Source organism: Aedes albopictus, chromosome 3 (assembly GCF_035046485.1).
Source record: "Aedes albopictus strain Foshan chromosome 3, AalbF5, whole genome shotgun sequence".
Taxonomy (NCBI): domain Eukaryota; kingdom Metazoa; phylum Arthropoda; class Insecta; order Diptera; family Culicidae; genus Aedes; species Aedes albopictus.
Genome location: NC_085138.1, coordinates 445,616,736 through 445,642,677, shown reverse-complemented (window position 1 = coordinate 445,642,677; position 25,942 = coordinate 445,616,736). Strand labels below are relative to the sequence as shown.

The window sequence follows — 25,942 nt, the reverse complement described above, 5'->3', positions numbered from 1 at the left end:
ACTTTTGCTCAAACAGCATCAAATTAGGCAAGAAACCATATAACCCACGTTGTTTGCACCATTTCATTGCAGAAATGGAGAACTGATCATCTCACCATACAAAAATCCAGCTCACTACTTTCAATCTAGTACTTCACTGATTGCTTCCTATTCTAGCTTTTCTACAGCTATAGGACAGGTCGGTGAAGTACTAGATTTGTAGTAATGAGCTGAATTTTAGTATGGTGAGAAGGTCAATTCTCCGTTTCTGCAATGAAATGGTGCAAAAAGCGTGGGTATTATGATTCCTTGCCTAATTTGATGCTGTTTGAGCAAAACTTTGGGCAACAGTGTTGTTGTTTTCTCCATTTCTTGCAACATAAACAACATAGTTATAGAAAGTTTTGCTCAAACAGCATCAAATTAGGCAAGGAATCATAATACCCACGCTTTTTGCACCATTTCATTGCAGAAACGGAGAACTGACCTTCTCACCATACTAAAATTCAGCTCATTACTACAAATCTAGTACTACACCGAACGCGCCCCATTCGCCATACTCTAAATATAGTGACTACGGTCCACTGCACGAATTTATTCTGGCCTGCTTACTCTCACACGAAATTTGACGTTTGAGAGGTGCCGACACCGCTCAAACGTCAAATTTCGTGTGAGAGTAAGCAGGACAGAATAAATTCGTGCAGTGGACCACACAGAACAGCTCACGGTTTGACAGTTCGAGAGGAATGCTGATCTGCATGTAAATAAACAAGTTTTGATCCACCTTGAGTGAACCTGGTTCGTGTTGCGATTTAATCCATCTAAAAGATTATTGTTTCAGATGATTATTTTTTAGTTATACGATATTAAGCTTAACAACGATGTCAGTAATCATTAAAAGCGAACCAGAATGTGATAGCGAAGAACCCTCCAGCTATCACACAGCGGATATCGCGAGTTCGTTTCAAACATGTAGACTCTGTTTGAGCGAAGAATCGGCCGAGAGTGTTCACAACGAAGAGGGCTTGCAGCAATGGATTTCGGATTACCTTTCGATAGAGGTTGAAAACCAAACTTTCAATTTATTAGCTTGTGAACGTTAGTATTATCTTGATATTGTTGTTTTTTAGATATCCTCAGAAGACCATTTGAGCCAGGCTGTTTGCGCCACCTGCCGAATACAGTTGATGGAATTCCATCAGTTCCGCGAACGCTGTCATGAAGTACAAAGCGCATTGAAATCCAAAACTCGTACTGGAAAAGAACTGGAGGATCAGCTGCTGCTAGAATCGATTCAAAATGTGGTGGCCGATGAATTGGTGGACATAGAAGAAATGAAAATTGATGCCAATATGGAATTGACAGCATTGTCAGACGCCAAAGAGCATACAAACGAAACGCAAGCTACAGAAGTTCAGAAAGAAGATGGTACCGAAAATCACCAGTCACACGAGTGTGAAATATGCTACAAAATAATGCACTCTAGAATGCGGTTGAACAGCCATATGAAAAATGTGCATGGCCCAAAAAGATTTAAATGCGTTACCTGTGAAGTTACATTTCCTCAACCGTAAGTACCTACCTATACATGAAATGTCATCCGAATTTGTAACCCACATTATAATTCTATTCATTACTATTTCAGACATCATTTGAAGTTGCATTTTCAAACGAAACGACACGTCAGAAAAATGCAGGACTCCGAAGTTCAAAAGGAATCTGTCTCGAACAGTGAGTTCCAGTGTGATAAATGCCAAGAATCGTTTTCAAAAAAAGTACAACTGTATAACCACTGCTGTACAATTGATGAACTAATAAAACATCCTTGCCCCAAATGTCAAAAGTTATTTGCATCCAGGTAAGCAATTAGGTATAAAATCATCCTGAATGTTACCAAAAAAAGGATTCTTTTTTCTTGTAGGTACGACATGTATAAGCACATTGCTGCTGATCACATGAGTGGGGAGGATAGACCATTTAAATGCGATATTTGTCCAAAGACATTCAAGGTAAAAAATCACTGGGCGGAACATAAGAGACAAGTGCACGGCCCAAAACGGTATCGTTGCGTTATTTGTGAATTCAGCTCCAGTAAAAAGTATAAAAAGTGGCTGTTCATTTTTCATTTTCATAACAGATTTTTTTTTTATTTACAGCTATAATGTAACCCGGCATATGAAAAATCACGATCGCATCAAACGAAAGAAGGCGGTTGGGACGGAATAAAGAGATCAGTATTCCGCGAATACATCATGTACAGCAAACATCTGTTTAATTTTTTATTACCCACCCTGCATATTTGAATCAAAATGGAAAAAAAAGATTGCAAGACAAAAATAAAACGGTGATATGAACCATTTTACAAAATGCTTCTGAAATGCTGTTCACTTTTCCAATAAAAGGAAACATAAGAATATCGAAACGTAATACACATGAAAGTAATATCAATATCAACGGAATACGGTGTAGAGCATTGGTTCCCAAATTTTTGAAGTACGCGCCCCCTTTGCGCATGCCAGCAGACTTATTTTTTGCGACCCACCAAAAATTCATGCATTTATTAGTTGTTTTTTGTTGCACAATTTCTCAAAAGATAGATTTCCTAGCATGGATTTTTACACAGACTCCTTGATGACTCTCTTCACAAATTCTTCTGAGGATTCCTTCGGAAAATTTCCAAAGGATTCCCTTAGAATACCTTCCATGGATTCTTTTTTTTTTTGTTTTTGTTGTTGTGTGTTTAACCCATTAACGCCCGAGTTATGCCACAATCACAGTAGATGTCTGATGTTGTCTGGAGTACCTCAACCCCATAAAAGAAAGTTATTGCAGCCATTTAACCGGACCCAAATCGGACCATCCGTTCGCAAGTTATGCGCGGTCCCACGTATGCCACTGCATTTTTATATATATAGATGTAAAACTATTTTAGATGACTGATCGTGATGCAAGGAATAGTCTTGGGAATAGTTGATATTCTCTTCATATAAAAATTGCAGTTTGAAATGTTCCAGAAAGGGATAACATTAGTAATAACTAAAAAAATCTACTAGTAGTTTATCAATGGATAGTTTTCAACAGTTTTTAGGCATTCCAATATGCATCATTCTAACAATTTCTATATATAATGGGTTGATATTCGGCATTCTAGTAGTATATCCTGCCCACCGTATCCTTCTGGCTTTGGTAAGGCGCCGTCCACAAATTACGTAACGCTCTAGGGGGAGGGGGAGTATGGCCAAGCGTTACGGTCAATACAAAAATTTTAGGATTTTCATACAAAAAAGCGTTACGAAGGGGGGAGGGGGGGGGGGGGTCAAAAAATGTCGATTTTAGCGTTACGTAATAAATGGATGCTGCCTAACCGCAGAGCGTAGCGAGCAGGTGGCTCACCCTCTGCCGCCACACACCGTTATCTTGTACAACGGCAAAGATTATCCTTGGTACTCATCATTCCAAATGCTTAGTGTTCTTTGAGCATGGTTTATGTTTCATTTTAATAAAGGATCGCCTTATTAGCGTTCTGCACATCTCATTCTCATCTATCTCAGCTTCTTCCGGAGCTTACAGTTGAAACGATTTCCACTGATGGTGTGTGATCGTATTTCACGGCTCACGTAATTTACAACTATGGACTGTGGTTATATGGATCTGAGTCCTTTATGTAGTTCTATTCTCGAGATACAAAAGTTCAATATTTCTATGAATCATTGAAGCCGCCTAACGGGCAAACATAAAACCAACCAAATCATCATCGCATCTTAACTCACCTGGAATGAACTAGTTCACTATTCTTTAGTCCTTTATGTACTGATCAACTTTGCTGAAGACGATTATTTTTTCAATGAAGCCTGATTTTCGAGATTCAGCAGCTAAGCATTTCTAAAACTCATTAGCTCTACCTAGCGGATAAACCTTTAACCAACTAGTTCACTATCGGATAGCTTGTGATGTCCTGATCAACCTTGCCGAAGACGAAATTTTTCTATGTAGTCGGATTCTCGAGATACAGAGGTTTGATTTTTTTAGGACTCTCTAACGCAACCCAGCGGATAAACCTAGAACCAACAAGACCACTATCGGATAGCTCGTGATGTCCTGATCAACTTTGCCAAAGACAAACTTTTTCTATGTAGTCTGATTTTTGAGAAACAAAAGTTAAGAATTTCTATGACTCACTCGCGCCTCCTAGTGGATAAGCCTAGAATCAACTAGTTCAGTATCGGATAGCTCATGATGTCCTGACCGACCTTGTCGAAGACGAAATTCTTCTATGTGCTCTGATTCTCGAGATACAGAAGTTCAGAATTTTTAGAGCCCACTAGCGCCACCTAGCGAGCAAACCTACAATCAATTAGTTCTCTATCGAATAGCTGTTGATGTCCTGATCAACCTTGCCGATGACGAAATTTTTCTATGTAGTCGGATTCTCGAGATACAGAGGTTTAAATTTTTAGAACTCACTAACGCCACCTAGCGGATAAACCTTGAACCAACTAGTTCAGTATCGGATAGCTCTTGATGCCCTGATCAACTTTGCTGAAGACAATTTTTATCTATGTTGTCTGGTTGTTGAGAAACAGAAGTTAAGAAATTCAATGACTCACTAACGCGACCTAGCGGATGAACCAAGAACCAACTAGTTCATTATCGATTAGCTCTTGATGTCCTGATCGACCTTGTTGAAGACGAAATTCTGAAATTCTTCTATGTATTCTGATTCTCAAGATACAGAAATTCAGAATTTTTAGAGCCCACTTGCGCCACCTAGCGGACAACCCTACAACTAACTAGTTCACTGTCGGATAGCTGTTGATGTCCTGATCAACCTTGTCGTAGACAGAATTTTTCTATGTATTCGGATTCTCGAGATACAGAGGTTTACATTTTTTAGAACTCTCTAGCGCCACCTAACAGTTAAACCCAGAACCAACTAGTTCACTTTCGAATTGCTATTGATGTCCTGATCAACCTTGCCGAAGACGAAATTCTCTATGTAGTCTGGTTCTTGAGATATAGAGGTTTAATTTTTTTAGGACTCACTAGCGCCACCTAACGGATAATCCTAGTTCACTATCGGATAGCTCTTGATGTCCTGATCAACTTTGCTGAATACAACACTTTTCTATGTAGTTGGATTCTCAAGATACGAGCGCGACGGTATTGGCAATTGCTGTTGTCGGAACACCTAGCAAAGCACAATGTTTCATCACAGACAAACAGACGTCTCACTCTACTCACTTCCCATCGTTTCATTTTTTAACGGTTAATTCAAATAATCTGTAGTACGCAAATCACCCGCTCACAGCGCTCGCATCGTTTTTGCTCCTATTTGACTTTTGCTCACTACCGCCACCTACTTGACGGTTTGCGAAGCACAGTGTATTTAGCATTGGGCGATCATATTTTTCTGACGATAATTTTAATCGCAATTTGTACCGAGTGATACGTCTGTTTGGCTGTGGTTTAATGATCACTAACACCACCTACTGGAGCGAATGCGTACTAAATCATGTACTATCGGAGAGTCCTTGATCTCCTCAACTACTTTGCTGAAGACACCAGTCTTCCAAAATGCTTCATTTCTCCGCAGTTATCGCAAAAGTTACTGATCTATAAATAGATCACTGGGTGTCAGGGTACGAAAAACGGATCACGCCAAAAAACAAACGCTTTGTCCTAAGCGGTGCATGTCGGTAACAAAGGCGCTCCGCAACAAACGCATGTCAAGCGATGAGAGCAATAAAACAAATATCGCTTGCCGTGCGTGTGCCGATATTTCGGCTTTTCTGCTGAAATTTTCGACCCACATCATCGAATTCATGAGCATTTGGATGAATTAAGACTCTTGCCATCCTCAGAGTCGAGTTTCAGTTGTAAAACAATGCGAAAATCACGATGTGAATAGAACGAGACAAATATTCCTACCGTTTTTGTTGTGAACAAACTCGGGAGCGATTTTGTCATTATCTGCTAACGAAAAAACAAAGCGTTGTTGCCGTGCCTTCTATGTTGCCTATTTTTCGCTTGCGGTGCCATATTCTGCGTACACTGCTGGGCGTTGATGGGTTAAAAAAAGCTAAATCGACACTCTTTCCTTAGAAATTTCTCCAGGAATTTCAAAAGGGAAATTTCTCCGAGGATTCGTCCAAATATGTTTTCCAAGTGTTGTATTAGAAAAAAATCTTTCAGGGAATAATTTGAAAATTTTCTCCCTGGATTCGTTCAAAGATTTTCCGAGGATTCTTTTGAAAAATCTTCGATTAATTGCTTTGAAAGTTCTCCCATGAACTTCTTTAAAAATTTCCCAGACTTTCCTTCAGAAAATCCGCTGTCGGGAGTTTCCTCAAGAAACTTCTCGCACGATTCCTTTCAAAACCATTCCAGAAATTTTTACAGCGATTCTTTCAGGAAATCTTCTTTTAGAAATTGTAGTAGATCCCAAAAGATCTTTTTTCCAAAAACTTGCTTAGAAAATCCGAAAAAAATCTTCCATTGAATGCTCTAGAAGTTGCTCCATCAGAAATTTCTCCGCAGGGATTCTTGCTCCAAAAATTTTTTCCTCGATGGGTTTCACCAGCAACTCTTCCATGAATTTCTCCTGGGTTACCTGTAGAGGTTCCTCCAGTGATTGTTCCAGTGCTTTTTTCGATAATTCTTCCAACAATTTCTCCAGGGATTGCTTTTCAACAGAAATTCTATCAGATAGGGGTAGGCGGGGCAATATGGACACCCTAAGGTATTTGCCAACTTTACCTGGCAAGATGTCAAAAAAGTTTAGTTTTTTGATACATGTATCCTTTTAAAGTCTATTTAGCATCTATTGCATAAGAATGTTCACGAAGAAAAATGATTTATCCACTTCAAAAAATGTTTTGAAAAATGTTAGTTTTTCATGACCGTCTTCAAGCATACGGGGCAGAATGGACACCCCCATGGGGCAATACGGACACCATGAGACTTTTACGAATTTCGTACATTATTTACACCTACAAAGTCATTCCATTACAAAACAACTATTATGGATGAATAATACGCCGAAGTAGTTCATTTTTGTTCAGTTAATTAAAATTCAGGCTGTTTTGGATAAAGCTTCGTTTTTGTCGGCATGTACAGCTGTGCCTAGAACAACTATTTTCCACTTCTGACGTTTTTTGACCAATTTCTTTCACCCTATGTCTACTATAGTGAACATATAACCGAAAATATACTGAAATCGAAGAATTTGGTTGGTTTGTGATTTAAGTTATATTTTTTCCTTGCCGCTTCTTGAGTGTCCATTTTGCCCCGTCAGCAGAAGATATTTCCAAACTTGATTTTTGATATAATAAAGAAGAAAATATAAACATGTTAAGCATGTAGATACAGCAAAACTACTTGCATGTGTTCTAGAAATATCAGGTTTTAATTGACCTGCAATAAATTAATTACTAAATCTTATTTTAGATGGTGTGAAAATTATAATTTCCATGCACAAAAAACGGAGGACGCAACTTTTTCGTGTAAAATCAAGTGTAATTTTAATTTCGAATGTTTATTTCCTGAAACTACGTTTTAGACAAGTGGACTATATTCTCCATTCATTAAAAGTTCAAAAAAGTTCGCATATTTCAAAATATTGACGGTGTCCATTCTGCCCCGGGTGTCCATATTGCCCCGCCTACCCCTATTTCTGTAAGTGTTCCTTCAGAGATTTCTTCAGGGATTTCTCGATATATTCCTTCAAGAATTCCACGAGTGATTGCTCCAATAATTATATCTGGAATAATTCGAAGTATCTCAGCAGGAATACCAGAGTTTTATCAGAGATTAGCTAAAAATTAATCCAGGAGTTGATTTAAACATTGTACATACAAACATTCTTTTGGGAGTCCTTTCAAAGATTCCAACAATCATTCGCCCAAAAATGATTGCAGACATGGATTTCATTTTTTTTTCCTTCAGAAATTCTTCCAGGAATTTGTTGAAAGCTTTCCAGGGATGTTCTAAGAAATTCCTCATGGGATTTTTTCAGAAATTCCTTCAGGTTTTCCTGCAAGAATTTCTCCAGGGATTCATCCAGAAATTTCCTCGTGTGTTTCTTTCAAGAAGAACTCCAGGGATTATTTTAAAAAATTCCCCAAGGATTCCCCCAAGAACACTTTTTAGAATTCCTTCAGGAGTTCCTCTTGGAATTATTTCAGAAACTCCTCCAGGAATTAATCCAGTACTTCCTACAGGTACTGTTGAGGGATTTCCTAAGGAATGCCGCTAGGAATCGCTTCCGGGTTTTCAAGGATTCCATCTGCAATTTCTTCAGGAATTCTTCCTGGAATTTGCCAAGGGATTTCTCCCCGATTTTCTTCAGAGATTCTCCCAGGAATTATTCCAGGGATTTCCTCTGGGAATTGCTGCAGGGATTTCCCTAAAAACTCATCCAAGGATTCCTTCAGAAATGCCGCTAGAGATTCCTCCAGAAATTCCTCTAGGAATTCTTCCTCCTAGGAAAGTTTCCTCCATAGATTCCTCCGTTAATCACTATAGGCATTCCTCTAGGATATCCTCCAGGGATTCCTCCATGGATTCCTCCAAGAAATTCTGTAGGGCCTAACTCGAGAAGTACTTCTGTGTTTCTTTCTGGAACAACTTATTTCAAAAATTCCTCCAAAGATTCTCCCAGGAACTCTTCGTAGAATTCCTTCGGGAATTCCTCCTTGTATTCTTTAAAGAACTGCTCCAGGAATTAATTCAGTACTTCCTCCAGGAACTGTTTAGGGATTCCCTTAAGAATTTCTCTTGAAATTGCTGCCAGGATTCCTTCTGGAGTTTCTTCAGGAACTTTTCTAAGGATTCCTCCAGAATTTCTCCAAGAATTCCATCCGCGATTTCTTCAGGAATTATTCCTGGTATTCCTCACTATATCCACGAAATTCTTCATGAATTCCTCTAGGAATTTTCCAGGGGTTCCTCTGGGAGTTTCTGCAGCGATTTCTCTAAAAATTTCTCCAGGAATGTATCTAGAGATTCCTCCATTAATTCCTCCAGAGATTTCTCCAGGAGTTCCTGTGGAGATTCCTTCAGGCATTTCTCTAGGATATCCTCCAGGGATCCCTTGAAGCTACAAGTTTTTTTTCCAGAGATTCCTCCAAAAAATTCTCCAGGGGTTCTGCAATGCATGCCTTCAGGTTTTCCTCCATGCATTCCTCCAGAGATTCCTTCAGTAATTGCTTTCGGGATTCTTCCGAGAATTCCACCAGGAATTCCTACAGAAATTAAGCAAGGAAATCTTCAAGGGATTTCTTCAAGGATTTGTTCAGAGACTCCTACAGGAATTCCACCAGATATTCCTCCAGGAATTGCTTCAGGGACTCCTTCAGAAATTCCTCCAAATTCTTCCAGGAGTTTCTACTGGGATTGCTTCAAAAATTCTTCTTGGGATTCCTTCAGAAGTCCATGCAGGCATTCTTCCAAGATTTCATCCCAGGAATTTCTCCAGGGTCTCCTCGAGAAATTCATCCAGGAATTTCTTCAGGGATTCCTCCAGGAATTTCACCAGGAAGTAATCAAGGAATTCCGTTATAATTTATGTCAGCAATTCATCCAGGAATTTCTCCAGGAAAACCTTCAGGGATTCCTTCAGTAATTCTTTCAGCATTTACTATAGGAATACATTTTAGAATTTATTCAGCAATTCCTCCAGGATTTTTTCCAGATTTTCCTCCAGGAACTTCTTCAGGGATTTTCCAGGGATTTCTATACGAATTTCTCTAAGAATTGCTCCAGGGATTGCTTCAGAAATTCCTTCGAGGATTTCTCTAGGAAATTTTAAAGAAACTTCTCTAGAAATTCCTCCAGGAATTTCTCGGGGGATTTTTTTCAGAAATTTCTCCCATGGTTCATCTAGAGATTCCCCCAGCAATTGATCCAGTAATTGTTGCAAGAATTCCTCCAACGATTCCTCCGGGAATTCCCAAAAGAAAACCTCCAGGAATTCCTCCAGGCGTTCCTTCAGGATTTTATCCAAGAATTTCTCTATGAACTCCTCTAGGAAATTCTCCAGGAAGTACCTCAAGAATTTCTTCAGGTATTCCTCCAGCAATTGCTCCAGGAATTGATCCACGAATTGCTCCTGGACATCCTTCAGAAAATATGTCAACAATTTCTCTAGGAATTTTCCCGAAAATCTTCTGGTGATTTTTCCAGAAATCTTTCCAGAAAATTCTCCAGGATTACCATCAGTAGTTTTTCAGGGATTCCTCCAGGCATTTCTCTAGGAATTTCTCCTGAGATTCCTCCATGAATTACTTCAGGGATTCCTCTAGAGGTTTCTCCACGAATTTCTCCAGGGATTTTCCCAGGGATTCCTCCAGGAATTCCTCTAGAGATTCCTCCAGGGATTTCTTCACAAATTTCAAATTTCTTCAAGGATTGTAACTCGGAAGCTCATGGGATAGGGATCTACAGGGTCGTTTAACACTAAAGTATTATACCAAGTATTATACCAATAATCATCAAATTTTGTAGGTATATTATACACATAATCAACTTCCTTCTGTGAAAATTTCATGAAAATTGGCAGATAAATTCAAAAGTTATGTATAGACAAACATCGCACATGAAAAGCATGAAAATTTTCACTAACACTCACCCTATCAACACCAGTAGCTTTCAAACCAATTGATCAAAGTTGATGAAATTTTGTCAGAAAGTGCTTCTATAAGTATCATAACTGCTAACGAAATTTCATATTTATCATCACAGAGCTTAGAATTGTAGCGTGAAAGAACCATCTATTATGCGAATGAAAATTGGTCATGATTGTATAAAATGCTTAAAACCACGTCTATTTGTATAAAATTCAGCTGGCAGTCCCCAAAAGCCACTATACGGGGGCCTCGGTCAGCACTCACCTGCCGGGGAAGAAGGGCCAATATAAAATTCAGCTGGCAGTCCCGAAAGGCCACTATACGGGGGCCTCGGTCAGCACTCACCTGCACTGGTCAAGATGACACCACCAGATTTCCTGATAGTAAAACTACCAATTAAACACTTTTTCTATAATAATTTCTAATATTACTTTATTAAATCTAGAAATTTAACTCTATAATTTAGTTTTACAATAAGCACTAGCTGAAAGCACGCGTCTGGTTCAGTTGAAAATTTTCTTCTGTTTGAATTTCTGCTCGCATGCTTTGATCGCGAGTCGCACGTTGGCATGGTAACCGTGGACGACGTCGCCGCACCAAGATACCCGAGCAAAACATCTAGTTGCAGCTACTGTTGGCAACAATTTGTTTTTCATCCACAGTTAAAAGTAATGCATTGATTTTTATGAAATTTGGCACAAATAATAAACATACACCAAAGAGTTCTCAGTCAAATATTTGGCCAATTTTACCGATTCATTACTGAGATACAGTCATACTTCTGTGTCCCGATTATTGCGGATACAGGCTTTAACACATTTTGTTGTACAGATACTGGTTTTGTAACGATCCTTTGTACTCGACCCTAAACAAAGATACAGCATAAAAAATATAAAACTCTACACCAAAAAAGAGGTTTTCTTTTCTAACCTCGACTAATTACAATAACCGCGCGCACTACGATTCCGTTCGAGGATCAAAGTCACAAAGAGAGTTCTTTTGTAGATCATTGCCGCTTTTATAACATCTATTACACATAAATTTAATGTTAAGGGCCATGTTCAGTGAATCAAAATTCATCCATCGCGCAACAATAATGACAATGTCGCAACCTGTATTTGTTGTGACAATCCACCCAATGCGACATAAGTTTGTCCCAACTTGAAAATAATAGGATAAACATCGTACACCACGAATTTAGAGATTTTTTAGTCTTGCATTGCGATTTTCGAACGGTAACTTCAAGTCCGTAAACACTGCATTTCTGCTGAAGATCTATCATCAAACAGTTTCGACTTTGGGTTAGTAATAATTGATTATTCACGAGTTGAAAAGTACGCAACAAATTCAGCTTCTGTTTTGTCTGCAACAAAAACTTTCGAGATTATGTCATTATCTGTTACCAGTAGAGATAGAGAGCTATCGTCGTGCCTTCTTTGTTGCTTGTTTTGTGCCCTTTTTGCCTGACAATTCTCTTCACTGGGCATGTTTGTCCACCCTTTACGTTGTATCGCCATCTGTGGATTGGACACTAACACGGAGAAAAAATAATAGTAAACACAAACGATTTTTGCTTTAATTCAACCGGAATGTGTTAGTTCAAATTTGGCACAAACGAAGTAAGAGTTTGATGTTACTGCCCACGTCGGTTGAAACAAACTGTAATTTCAGGTAACTTTTTTGAAGGTTCAACCAGTTAAATTCAACAAACATTAGTTTTATTTTACTACTTTGTTGGTTATTCCATTTTGACAATTCAAAAAACAAACTAAACGGTTTGTTGATTCAACAAATGTTGTTAGTTTGATATAACCAATATTTGGATTGAAATAAACCGATAGTGCCGTTTAAATTGAACAACGCGGTTGTTGAAATTGCTTCGGACGTTCTCTTTTATTATTGTCTATCCGGTTAGAATCAAGACCGACATTCAATCAAAAATTGCCATTTTCTTGATCCACAAGTGTCGCAACTGTTTCGCATCTAGTGCGCTGTGTTGCTGACAAGAACGGGAAGGATGCGCACTACTTTTGACATGATTAAAAAACGTCGCGAGTTGGGTCGCGTCGCGACTTGATTGTGCGAAGTCCGGTTTGGTGGCGGCCCGACAATATTATCTCAAAACAATTGAAGGAAAATAAATTTAATAATTTGCATTTTCATTCTATATCCATTAATGAATATAGATAATCTTATCCACGACAGTATTCGTTGACTGTAAAAGCAAAAGTTCTCTTTGTCTTGAAATTCGGCAGATTCGGTTAACGCGTAACATTGGACCATGGCAAGGGTTCGAACCAGTGTTCTGAATCTGTCCTTAATTTTCCTCTCATTAATCTTCCAAAACTTTTTCAGAATTGCTTACATCAAGAAATTTTTCCAGTGAGTTCATCAGTTCATTTGTTTAGGTATCCTTTCACGAACCCCTTCAAAAAATGGTTCAAGAATTTCTCCATGGATTTTATTGGAAATTCTATGGGAATTTCTTCAAAGATTCTTCCAGATTTCTTGCAAAACTTACTTCAGAGATTCTTGCATGATTTTTTCAGTGATTCTAGCAGAAATTCCTCCATATATTCCGACAAAAAATCATACGGAGATTTGTACAAGAATTTCTCCATGATTTCCACCAAGAATACCTCTAGGAAAATCTCCACGGATTTGTGCAGAACTTCTATGTTCTTTTCAAGAAGAATGAATGAGAAGAAAAAGCTGCCTACGCCAGTGTTTACACTTTTGCCTTCTCTTACATTTGCATTCATCGAATGGATGAACAGTTCAGAAACGTTAGGTTAAATGGACTTCAAAACCTTTTTTCTTGTACAACTAAACCTCCGTCTGAATAATATAAAAGCCAACAAATGCTTGTTACTCATGATGTATTTGCAAAATATTGAAGTCTTTATTCCATCGAAACCGCTCTGTGAAGTCGTGTAGCCATCTGTCTTTTTACATATATAATCCAAGGCGCCCAAATCATAGTGTTTCCATGATATGATTGTAAAGGTCCACATGCCGAATTAAGCCAGCGCTGTAAATCATAAAAGGTGTTATCAAAATGAAGAATAAAAATTCACTTCCCATACTTTGTACTGAAACTGGATCCACAAACATCGCAACGATGCCGTTTTGGGCCGTGCACTCGTTTCTTATGTTCGTATAGGTGACCATTTACCTTGAATGTCTTCTGGCAAATATCACATTCAAATGGTCTATCGTTCCCACTGGTGTGATCGGTTGCAATATGCCTATACAAATCGGGCCTAGAAAAAAGAAACGTTATTTCGTTTTGAACGCTAAGGATAAATTTTGCTTATAATCACATACTTGGATACATATTTCTTTGGACAATTACGGCAAGCAAATTTTCTTGGTTTATGACTTCTACAGTAATGGTTATCGAGCTGAAGTTTTCTTGAAAAAGATGCAGGGCATTGATCACACTGGAACTCCTTTATTGAGACAGTTTGCTCGGGAACTACAGTGTCCAGTATTTTTTTGATATGCCTCTTAGTTTTCAAATGCACCTCATAACGTGTTCTGAAATATTTATGCATAGAATTAAAATGTGAGTATAACATTAGTTGGTACTTACCGAAAAGCAAATGTTAATCCACAGGGAACGCATTCAAATTTTTTTGGACCATGTACAACTCTTTCATGGGATTTCATCTGTGCTGTAGAGCTCAATATGTTATGGCATATTTCACACTCGAACGACTGTTGATATTCGGTATCTTGTATTCGACCTTCTGCAGCTTGCCTTAAATTGGAAAAATCATCTGTGTCTGGAGATGTTGTCAATTCTACATTGGCATGGGTTTCAATTTTTATTTCTGTTTTGCCCACTAACTCATCAGCTACCGCATTTTGAATTGATTCTAGCAGCAGTTGATCTGCTTGACTTTCTAGAGGAGGTTCAACGATAGCCTTTTCCTTGTATGAATCAAAATTTTCAGTCTGAATTTCAAATTTCAGTGCGCTTTGTACTTCATGGCAGCGTTCTCGAAACTGATGAAATTCCAACAATTGTATTCGGCAAATGGAGCAAACAGCTTGGCTCAAATGGTCTTCTGAGGATATCTAGAAACAAAAAAAAAACATCACGTGAATAATAACGTTCATAAACTAACAGTTTCAGTTTGGTGTTCAACCTCTATCGAAAGATAATCCGAAATCCATTGCTGCAAGCCCTCTTCGTCAAATACACTCTCGACGGATTCTTCGCTCAAACAAAGTCGACACGTTTGAAACAAACTTCCGCTATCCTTCGATGCGGTTCTGATGACAATTGACGCCATAGTTCAATCAGCTTATTAACGTATTGATACGAGGATTAAAATGTGAACACGAACCAGCCTCACAAGGACCAACCAAGGGACCAAAATATGTTTTTGTTTTGATTCGGATCAGAGTCTATTTCCAGAGTCGTGCAAAGATCCAAACCAATGAGCCATTCAAATATATGCAAGGATGGAAGATAGGCCTTTTCAGTTGACAGGTCCGTGTATGCCACTGTTTACAATAGGCCTTTTCATGTGACAGATCCGTGCATGCATTTGTTTACAAAGCTTGAACAACAGCTGCTAACAAGAACGTGTCATCTTCATAGAAGAACTGTCAAACGCCCGAACAATCAGCTGATTTAAGACGTCAAATGAAAAGGCCCATTGCCGAATAAAGGCGCAAACGCATTTTCATAGGAGAACTGCCAAAGGCCCCCAAAATCAGCTGATTTTAAACGCCTTCTGATTAGGCCTATTCTAGAAGAAATCAGTCTATGATCCTATAGGATTTAGAAATTGATCTAATAGATCCTATAGGATACCCTCTATGCTCACCTGCACGCCATCTACTTTTTCAGTATGTACACAGGGTCGAGTATTTGACAGGAAATTAACTCAAGAATATGGATATAAGCTCTAAGCTGACTTTGGGTATTATCAGCAGATTTGTTCTCTTCGTCATGAGGGGTTTTTGTCGGCCAAATTGGGTTGTTTAGTGAATAAAATATTGCTTTTTTCTATAGCCTAATCGGAAGAGCTCATTTTTCTGAGCATAACGTGATTTTATTGGATTCCAATACCTTTGTTTTGATGGTTAAATTAACAAAACAATTTTAATTTTCGTGGATAGAATGACAGTTCAATCGGTAGAGTGACAGTTCGACCCGAACAAAAAAGTTTCCCCATACAAACTTTAAATGCATTTTAAAAATAGTTCCCGGACTCCAAAAAATATGAAATTTTGGATTTCGAATAATTTTTGGGCGGAGAATCCGATTATGAAATAATCCGGATACCCCTAAAGAACCCAATTGCCTGAAACATGGTCGTATTATTCAGCTGGGTTGAGAAAGATTTGAGGCCAACTTTGAGTTCAACAGGTTTCAAAAACACAACAAAACTGCCGAGAATACGGAAGTTCCCCTATATGGTTTCGCATTATGCGATTTACACAGTGTATTCTGTGTATCCTTGCCTTTGGCGTTGTCCATTCGATACCGATCTGGTTTTATTGCTGCTGATTTTTGTTGTGCTGTTAGTGTAAAGAGTTTAATCTTGCCTAGTTTGGGTTAAAGACACTATATGCTAAAGACACGAAATGTTCCAATTGGGTTTTTAAATTAAGAAAAATGTATCGATATTTTGATTTTATACGAAAGAGCACCTTTTTCTGAGCCACTATGATTTTTTTCAGATTTTTAGAACTTTATTTTGGTACCTAAAATCAATTCCAAAGAGATTTTTTTAAATCACCTTTTGACAGCTGGGTAATTGTTTGACAGCTCAACCCAGTACAAAATGCGATGAGGGGTGATTCGCCAAATCGCTGCCATACAAACTTCAAACTGATTTTTAAATAGGTTCCCGGGCACCAAATTTCATGAAAATTTGGATTTCGGCTCAGTTTCGCATGCAGATTCAGAATATGGAATTATCTCAACACCGCTAAAGAAGCCAATTGGTGAAAGTTTGACCGTTCGATAATAAGAATAAGAAAAAGCTCGTCGCAAAATGGGGCTGACAAAATTGGGTCCGTACTGTAATTATAAAAAAAATCAATATTTTTTTTAAAATAAAAAAACCCAATTAATTTAAATTTTAGTCATTTTGTCAGTTATGATTTTTTTTGCGAAATGTTACGGAGTTGTCAGTTACTAGTAATCCTACATTATAGAGATCTGCGGAGGCGGCCATTGTGAGCCAATCGTGCAGAGAGAACTGTCAAAGTGTGAGCCAAATGAACATGCTTATCGTTCGTAGGAAGGCGTCGTTTGAACGGTATTGCAATCGGAACTAAATAAATTAAAATTATTTATTTTTAATATCGAGATATTGGCGGCATATGTATGTTTAGTAAAAAGATAAAAAAATATTAATTCTGCTTTCAAAAGCTCATGCTTATGACGACACTTTTGTTGCTGAACTTGTCGAAAAAACTTCCATTGCTGCTTCTTGCTTCACTTCTGCCGCTATGATTAGCGTAACACTTTTGCAATGAATTTCAGATTTCTTAGATTGCTCCGCTATTTCAACAAAATTTTGAAAAAAAAAATTCTACCATAATTAGAAAATGTAAACAAAACAACTTGAACCACAACGAAGTCACGCACAAAGTTTGAACATCTAGCTTTGTAGCAAGTGTTGGCAGCTGTTGTAAACAAAACAAACAGCGTTGCCGAATCGACGTATGTAACTTCCGCTCATCTCTATGTAGAGGATTTCTATCAGTTACCTGACACTCCTGCAATCTTTGCACGACTTTGTTAAAAGACTCTGATCCGAATGTAAACAAACAAAGTTGATCCTTTGTATATTTTGTATATGTCTATAGGCTCGGTTTGTGTTCATAAACTATTCAAATTCTGATCCTTGTATTTAAATTAATATGCTAAAAAGCTGAATTATGGCGTCCATAGTTGTTAAAACCGAACCACAGGATAGCGGAAGTTTGTTTCAAACGTGTCGACTTTGTTTGAGCGAAGACTCGGTCGAGAGTGTATTTAACGAAGAGGGCCTACAGCTATGGATTTCGGAATATCTTTCGATAGAGGTTGAACACCAAACTTTAATAATAATTCTAATTAAATTAATTAAAATTCTCATTCGTGTAATATTGTTTTTGTGATTCCAGATATCCTCAGAAGACCATTTGAGCCAGGGTGTTTGCTCCATCTGCCGTATACAATTGATGGAATTTCATCAGTTTCGAGAACGCTGCCATGAGGTACAAAGCGCACTGAAATCCGAAATTCATACGGAAAATGTTGATGCTTTCAACGAAAAGGCTATTATTGAATCCCCTCTAAAAAGTCACGAAGATGAACTGTTACTACAATCATTTCAAAATGTTGTGGCTGATGAATTGATAGACATAAAAGAAATTAAAATCGAAAATCATGACAATAGAGAATTTTCAGCATCTTCTGGCACAAGTGAACATACAAACGGAACGCAAGCTGCAGTATTTCAAATAGATGATGATACCGAACAAAATCACCAGTCACTTGAGAGCGAAACATGTCATGTCTCCACGGCACGGCTCAAATGCCCTATAAGAGTTGTATATGGTCCAAAAACCATCGAATGCGTTGCCTGTGGAGTAACATTTACTAATCGGTAAGTTGATACCGTGATTTCAGGTAAAATTGATCACTTTTCGCAGGTTTTGGTGCCTAATTTTTGAATATTTATCGATAAATTTAAACTCAGAGCTTTCAAACAAGTACGACCATGGTTTTCATCAGTCAAAGAGGTTTGAACTTTTTATGCAAATCATTTTGTTACAATAAATATCATTTGAAATAAAAAAATACTTTCGGGGTGAAATAGATCAGTCAGTGAAATGCCTTTGTAAGTGCTGAAACAATCCCCCCTGCCCATCCCAAAATGCGAAAGGCTATGCAAAACTTTTACAAGTTTACAAAATTATTTTTTTAAAGTTTAAAGTAAATCTTAAGAAAACGCCAAAAAGTATGCAATTTTTATACTAAATATGTGATAACCTTAATTTGAATATTTATAGATTTTTTGTTGACGAAATCGGGTTTAGCGAATACTTGACAGCTTGCTTGACAGCAAAAAAAAAACATTCATTCGAGTATTCATTACATGTGCGATACTGAAACGGTAACAAAAGTTTGAAAGTGTCTGGGAAGTTCGTCTAACGTCTTATTTGGGAAAATAGTGAATTTAATACAGAAATATGTGGCTAATTGGCTGTAGAACAAGTAAACTGCCGTGAATCGCATATTTGTCCCATTTGCATAGGAAATCCAGCAAAGATGGGACTGATATGCGATTCACGGCAGTAAACTCATCATTCAATATCCCTTGAGCCAGATGATGGCCATTCCCTACATTTTGTTTTAAGTTCAGAGCGTTATTTTTTAAATATTAAAATGCTGCTCACGTAGATCAATTTCACCCGAAATGACGGTACAAGAAATGACAAAACCGAATATTTTGACCCACATTTTAATGCTATACTTAAATATTTCAGAAAACAGTATAATGTGCATTTGCAAAAGAGAAGGCATATCAAACAAATGCTTGGCATTGGAGATCACGAAGAAACTATCACAAAAACAGAGTTCCAGTGCATAAAATGCCCTGCGTCTTTTCCGACGGATTTACAGCTGTATAACCACTACTGTAGAAGTCATAAACCAAGGAAATTTGCTTGCACCAAATGTCCAAAAAAATATGTATCCAAGTAGGTAGTTATACATAAACTTATCCTGAACGATCAACAAAAAAAAAAACTTTTTTTTATTCTTGTAGTCACGAGTTGCAAAGACACACTGCAACTGTTCACACGAGTGGAGACGAAAGACCATTCGAATGCAATACCTGTCAAAAGACATTCAAGCTAAAAGCCAACTTATATGACCATAAAAAAAAAGTTCACGGCCCAAAACTGCATCGTTGCGATGTTTGTGGAGCTAGTTTCAGTACAAGGTATTGAAAAGAAAATTTTGTTTTTTTTTTGTTCATTACATATTTTATGATTTACAGATGTAGCTTATCCCGGCATGTGGACATTCACAATAAAATAAAATATAGACAATGAAATGGACTTCGGAGAGCGGTTTCGTTAGAATAAAGACTTCAGCAGTATTCTTCAAGTACAACATGTACAATAAACATTTTGTATGCATATCAGATAGAAAATCAAAAGTTTTCATCAAATTCCCGTCTGTGTAAGCACCGATCAATAATGATCGATTTTTTGCTTGCACCTCGCCCAACGCCTCAGTAAAAAACATTGTAAAAGTACTACAATTTCCTCAAAATAATTAGATTGTCCCTCGAATTCTGTTACCGTCAATGTCACGCCTATTTCGGGCACATCTTGAATTCAATTCTCGGCACACCTTCTACGTGACACTATAGTACACAAGATGGTCAAAAATTATGATGTGATCGTAGGTGTTTATTCGAAAAGTCGGTTGAATTCTTCGCGAACCAGGTCAAACATGTGTTCGAAGTACTTCAAGACGAAGACAACTTGTTGTTTACATTTCATTTAACCGACGGAAACAAGTGATTTGTTTATTTAATTGAACAGCTATCGCGGCAGAGAAATTCTGTAATTATTGGCTATGTCTCGTCTGATATGACGGGAATTAGCGCATATGACGATGAAGCCATTTCATTTCCAGCGATGGAATAATGGCCAGGTACTCATAAACCATAAGTAGGAAACCTGCTATTATTGAGTGCCTTTGTAGCGTATCTGATACGAGATTCCACAAAAGCTGTAACAAGACTCCCCCTTGGGGGCATCCACAAACATTCAATTTCCTAATCCCTGCAAAACGCAATTTCGAGAAAAGATGTCGGTTTTTGAGCATTTGGTAAATCCAATTGGAAATCATTGGAGATATACCACGATTCCAAATACTTTCTCAATATCGTAGACAACCTTGTGTAAAAGAGTTACAGGGACTTTCCAGATTGGTAAGCATCCCGAATAAAAAATACAGTAGAAAAACCGAACGTTGTATTGTAACAGTACTATTTAGAACCATATTGTTACAATAGACAGCACTGTAAAAATAAAAATACAAAGACGATAAGATGTAATGTAGACACCATACAGTGAATTGTAAATAAGATTTTTACAATATTATACAGGTTGTTAAGTATCGTAACAATACAAAACAATATTTTTCTCCATATATACGTTACACCCGGACGGCGCCCACTTCCACCAACATAGGCCACCGCACCGCCCCTTACACCCAGGCGGCGCTCCTCGTCCATCAACATAAACAACCCGCACCGATCGTTCAACCCAGGCGGTGCCACACATTCATCATCATAGGCATGCACCGCTTAGCAACAACCAACAGGTTGGATTTTGGCTGATCGACCGGCAGTGACACCGATCGATACGCAATCGTCAACGCAGCAGAATCGAAACGGAGACGTGACCGACGACGCACCAACGGACCGGATGGCAAACGCTGACGCTAGGTATACGAAGTGATAAAAAGGCTAGGGCACAGTGAAGTGACTTTAGTTTTAAGTGTGAATTGTAGAATCTAGGTTTAGTGTTTTTGAATAAATGTTTTTTTTTATAAGTCTCGGCGAAGTCTCGCAAAGCTTATATATATTTGCAAAACCATACATTTTATTGTAAATGAATTGTTCGAAATACTGATACGTGGGTTTCAATATACCGTACATTGTATGGTACATATATAGTTTCAAACAATAAAATGTACCGTAAATATATTGTTTTTAATTGTTTTTTTTTTTGTTTTTATTAATGTGTATTTGTTTTTAATTGTAATTTCACTACTGGCTATACATTTAATCAAATGGTTTTGGAATCGTTATCTTTTGTTATGTTGTGTTGTTCTACATTACATAAACCATATAATGTTATATTATCTCGTCATGTTCCTTCTGTGATGGCATTTCTAGCCAAACTAACCTAAACCCATCTAAGTCTGAGTAGTCTCTGATTGCATTAACAGTTGAAGCTTAGGCTCCCATGTCCCACCAGCCAGATGGACGGGTTTTGCAAACTAAGCATTATTTGCGCCAACACTTTGAGCGGCATGATGGAACTATGCCGAGCGCGCTAAGTATTATTAGACCACTAATATAGTTGCATGAAGTGGGTGACGAGGTACATAAGTATCATTACAGCGTGCTTAACCGTTATTGCAATATTGTGGCACCAGTTTGACTGAAGTTTGAAATACATAACATCTCATGAGAAAACTGCCAAGTTCGATTCAAATATAAGTTAGGTTAAAAAACGAACCCGCAGACGAACTTATACCAAAAGTCGTTTCAGTGTCCAGTCTAGTCCATATGTTAAAGATGGCTCTTCGTCAAAGATAAATCGCAATTGAATCGGTAGAAGGCAAGTTCACATGAGAGAAGGGTAGAAAACTCCCCTAAATGCAAATACAGAAAGAATAGTGTTGAACTCATCCACTGATTTACGGTAATCTGACTTGCGTCTTTCCGGGTTGACCTACATTCGTATTTCTCTTATCGCACTCTACATACCTAGCCCGCCATATTTCTTGGATCTGCAGTCCTTGAGACACCTGGTTTACCACTTCCCACAACAGCCAATTTTGTGGTGAACAATTGAAAAACACATGGATCTGCTAATTCACATAACTATTTTTCATTAGGCAGTGGAATTTCAACTAAGAATGTTCTTAACTCTAGGAACTTGGAAACTAAATTTGGAATTTTTCATCCCCCAAGAGTAAACAAAACCACTAGCGCAGTCTGCTGGCCAACACTAGAAGCTCGCCCCCGTTTACTAGTTCAAATTTAGATTACAAATGGTTCAACTTAAGATAACATTCTCCAAGTAAGAATTACTTAAATTTGATAATTTTATGACAAATAATGCGGAATATTATTCGGTTGGTCGATTCTACGATAAATAAGCTTTCATTTGACGTGGTCACATATTGCGTGTGATACAATGCATGAGCTGTACGATTGCACCGAAAATGTGCTTCCTCCGGTGGGCGGGGGGGGGGGGGTAGAATGGGTGAAATCACCGTGATTTTTCAATTGCCTGTTTTCCATGACAAAAACGCTTTTTTCAATGCTTTTAAAGTCCATGTTATCAGGTTATATTACGGAAAGCTGTTTAACATCTTTTTCGGGACAATATTTGCCTAAAAAGTACGTCGTTTTAATGAATTTTGAAATGGTTCAAATTAAAATTACAATTTGACTAGTTCAAAGTTTGATTTCTTACCCTAGCTACAATGTGCACAGCTTTAAGCGAACCATTCCATTACAATACACTTTATTGTAGCTGGTACACTGTATGGTACAGGAATGGTTTTCACCAAATACCCTATGGTTAGTTTTTATCCGGGATGTTAAACGTATTTTCTGTTGAGATTTCCAACAGAAACATCAATTGGGTTCTTTAGGAATATCCGGATTATTTTATAATCGGATTCTCCGCCCAAAAATTAGTCGAAATCCAAAATTTCATGATTTTTGGAGTCCGGAAACTATTTTAAAAATGCATTTTAAGTTTGTATGGGGAAATTTTTTGTTCGGGTCGAACTGTCATTTTATCGATTGAACTGTCATTCTATCCACGAAAATTACACTGAGGCAAAAATACTTAGGAATTTAATAAGTCGCAACTTATGAACGGATGATTTTTCTGTTTCATTATTTATTTCATAGTTCATAGTTTTTGAGAACGCGTTCCATATCTACAACTTATGATTGGCATAAGCGATATGGTTGTGAAAAAGCCATAATAAGCCATTTTACGAAACGTTTCAGAACAGCTGATCGCAGCAGCGGCGTCAACAGTGGTTTCGCAGCCCGGCGTCACGAACACTAATGCAAATCTACTGGTTGAAAATATGCCCATTTGATTTTGCCGGGAACAGCTGATTTTTGTTTACTATTTTCAACCAGTAACTCAGGTAGTGTTCGTGTAATGCAACGTGTACGTACACGCAACACCACTAAAAGCAGAAACCACTACTGACAGAATTCCACGCACGTTTGTTTTGCTGGAATATCGTGTAATTTTTGAAAAGGTACTTGTTCGATAAATTTGAGATATGAGAAGTTTGAGCCAAAATAGGCTCAAAAGCTGTCGTAGAAGCAATATAAAACTCGATAATTAATCAGGTATTTTTTTCTTTGCGATTGACTCGTTAACTTGCGAAAAAAAATTAAATAAAAATTTCTAATTATGGTTTTAGCCAGTTTCAAAAACTACGCTTGACTTGCGCGTAGTCATTAACCTGGGGGGGCGACACTAGTTTTCCCAAGCCGAAATATCCCAAAAAAAGTTGAAAAAAGACGAAAAAACCCGGTAAAACCCGTGAAACTTTTGCGGGTTTTACCGGCTTTTTTCGACTTTTTTTCGGCTTTTTTTGGGATATTTGGCTTGGCAAAACTAGTGTCGCCCCCCCTGTCATTAACCATCATCTACCGGATGATGATTGAAAACGTAAACATCAGAGCGCGGAGTTCTGTCGTTTGACTAGCCTCATAAAATAGACTATTGAAATCTATGAAAATCTTCAAAATGAGGGTATGGATTCCAGCTAGTTGCGTCCTACCCGGATAAAAAATTACCATTCATTACATGGTAAATATTATTAACATATGACTGGTTTTATTGTTCACAATAAAACACATAGTAGATATAGTTACTTTTTACAATAGAAATCAAGCCCATATAGTTCATACAATAAGTGAACATTAGCTTTATTAGTCACTATTGATTCGATTGTTTTTCAACAGTTCTATAATAATTTAAAGTTACTATCAGTAAAAATTAATTTAAGTGGTTTTTATATAGTTGCAAAAGTGCCTGCAAAGTTCTCATGGACTTTTTCTTAAAAAAGAGTTTATTTATCAATTACACTTAAAAACAATTCGTAGCAAATAAATAACAATAAATATTATTGTTGCTTGGATCATGTTTGTATAATCAAATACAAAATCACTTGGCAGATTTTTTTTAGTTTTCGTTTTAAATTTGAGTACAGTAGATGTTTCGGTTATCGAATGTTATTCGCTAAAACTTCTACGACTGACAGATGTCAAGCCGTGTTGGCAGAAGAAGCTCTCATAGAAAACTAGCTGAGGAAGTACTTATAGAAAACTAGCTGAAAAACAGGTTTTAGCCAAGTGAGGACGTTACGACAAGAAAAAGATAAACAATGGTTTTTTCTAATGTTTTCCAATAAATTAAACGAATCTAGTAAATAGTAAACTACCATTGATAATAATACAAATACAATTAGTTTAATGGGGTCAATTGAACCGATGTTAAAACAAACATGCAATAATATTTGTTGTTATGTAAACAGATTTCGCCTTTGAAAAACCAAATAATTCATATTTTTCGATAACATGTTTCTCCAGCATTTACAGATATTAATGGCCACATGAACGGGGAACGATTTATGGTATGGACCATACGACCTGAGGTCTGACTTGTGATATTAGGCAGTTATTTGAAAAGATTGATGATAGATCTTATCAACAGCTGCCAAGCAATGCATACCAGGCAGACATCAGAGTGTTTGATTTTTATCATAAAATGTGCATATCATTCTGGCGGCCGTTAGTGCTCGTAAATGCTAGATATAAATGTTAGCGAGTAATATAAATTCTATGGATTTTCAAAAGCGAAAACTGCTTACAAATAACAACAAATATTGTTGTATTTTTATTGTAACAACGATTCATTTGACGCCATTCAATTAATTCGAAGACTACTTTATCAAGAAGACATGCAACTCTGTTATTTTCCCATACTAACGGCAAGCGTCAACGACGGCACCGCCGCCTGGTGAGCTAAGGTGGTACCTTTGTGTAAAAGTGTAAGAGTGTATTGGTGCGAGTATGAAAATTTACACACACTATCATAAATAGTGCCACCTTCATCCGGGGTGGCGCTGCTAGCAGTGACTCCCGATTTTCAGCAGTGCTGCAAGTCTTCTTGATAATGTGGTCTTCGATTAATTGTTTTTGTATTGTAAGAACAATGAAAAAAACATTAAGATATATTGTTATCTTTTGAAAATTACCCTAAAAATGTCTCATAAAAACACAATACATTCTATTGTTTTTCGCGAAAAAGTGTATGAATATTTTCTCAAAATTTTATGGTTAAAATACATAACGACCACCATTTTTTATTGTAAAAGTGCCATTTACCATTCGCCGAATGGTATAGAACAATAGGGGTGATGGTGAGTGTGCCGTGTAAATTACAATACGTTTAATGGTGAATATTTTTCGAAGAAATTGTGTTGTAACAATGAAATTTATCGTATTTTTATGATATTTTTTATC

The 25,942-nt window shown here is 37.5% G+C and overlaps 3 protein-coding genes across 4 annotated transcripts; 2 read left to right on the top strand and 1 right to left on the bottom strand.

Moving 5' to 3' along the window:
• Window positions 1-720: 720 nt before the first annotated feature.
• Window positions 721-2,348, top strand: LOC109407592 (zinc finger protein 624). The gene is made up of 6 exons (XM_062856702.1): window positions 721-777; window positions 836-1,040; window positions 1,110-1,549; window positions 1,625-1,837; window positions 1,901-2,077; window positions 2,136-2,348. Exons 2-6 carry the CDS (start codon window positions 861-863, stop codon window positions 2,203-2,205), a joined length of 1,080 nt encoding a protein of 359 aa, XP_062712686.1. The 5' UTR covers window positions 721-777; window positions 836-860; the 3' UTR covers window positions 2,206-2,348.
• Window positions 2,349-13,468: 11,120 nt separating this feature from the next.
• On the bottom strand, window positions 13,469-15,026 carry LOC134289918 (zinc finger protein with KRAB and SCAN domains 8-like). Of its 2 annotated transcripts, none has more exons than XM_062856700.1 (5): window positions 14,738-15,026; window positions 14,200-14,687; window positions 13,932-14,144; window positions 13,691-13,867; window positions 13,469-13,635 (listed from the first exon to the last, which is right to left on the bottom strand). In XM_062856700.1, exons 1-5 carry the CDS (start codon window positions 14,903-14,905, stop codon window positions 13,581-13,583), a joined length of 1,101 nt encoding a protein of 366 aa, XP_062712684.1. In that variant the 5' UTR covers window positions 14,906-15,026; the 3' UTR covers window positions 13,469-13,580. The 2 variants fall into 2 exon arrangements, with proteins under 2 accessions (XP_062712684.1, XP_062712685.1); XM_062856701.1 differs by having other exon boundaries at window positions 14,759-15,011.
• A 2,381-nt stretch (window positions 15,027-17,407) lies between these two features.
• On the top strand, window positions 17,408-21,241 carry LOC109407593 (zinc finger protein 572). Its single transcript, XM_019680697.3, has 5 exons — window positions 17,408-17,660; window positions 17,742-18,226; window positions 19,110-19,322; window positions 19,391-19,567; window positions 19,625-21,241. The coding sequence occupies exons 1-5, from the start codon at window positions 17,514-17,516 to the stop codon at window positions 19,677-19,679; spliced, it is 1,077 nt and encodes a 358-aa protein (XP_019536242.2). The 5' UTR covers window positions 17,408-17,513; the 3' UTR covers window positions 19,680-21,241.
• Window positions 21,242-25,942: the final 4,701 nt, after the last annotated feature.

Bases quoted from the DNA above. Each gene is read 5' to 3' on its own strand.
- LOC109407592 (XM_062856702.1), top strand. From the start codon at position 861: ATGTCAGTAATCATTAAAAGCGAACCAGAATGTGATAGCGAAGAACCC. The intron at 1,041-1,109 runs GTTGAAAACCAA...GTTGTTTTTTAG, and splicing joins CGGATTACCTTTCGATAGAG to ATATCCTCAGAAGACCATTT. The intron at 2,078-2,135 runs GTATAAAAAGTG...TTTTATTTACAG, and splicing joins GAATTCAGCTCCAGTAAAAA to CTATAATGTAACCCGGCATA.
- LOC134289918 (XM_062856700.1), bottom strand. From the start codon at position 14,905: ATGGCGTCAATTGTCATCAGAACCGCATCGAAGGATAGCGGAAGTTTG. The intron at 14,145-14,199 runs GTAAGTACCAAC...TAAATATTTCAG, and splicing joins GGATTAACATTTGCTTTTCG to AACACGTTATGAGGTGCATT. The intron at 13,636-13,690 runs GTATGGGAAGTG...TATGATTTACAG, and splicing joins GGATCCAGTTTCAGTACAAA to CGCTGGCTTAATTCGGCATG.
- LOC109407593 (XM_019680697.3), top strand. From the start codon at position 17,514: ATGGCGTCCATAGTTGTTAAAACCGAACCACAGGATAGCGGAAGTTTG. The intron at 19,323-19,390 runs GTAGGTAGTTAT...TTATTCTTGTAG, and splicing joins CCAAAAAAATATGTATCCAA to TCACGAGTTGCAAAGACACA. The intron at 19,568-19,624 runs GTATTGAAAAGA...TATGATTTACAG, and splicing joins GGAGCTAGTTTCAGTACAAG to ATGTAGCTTATCCCGGCATG.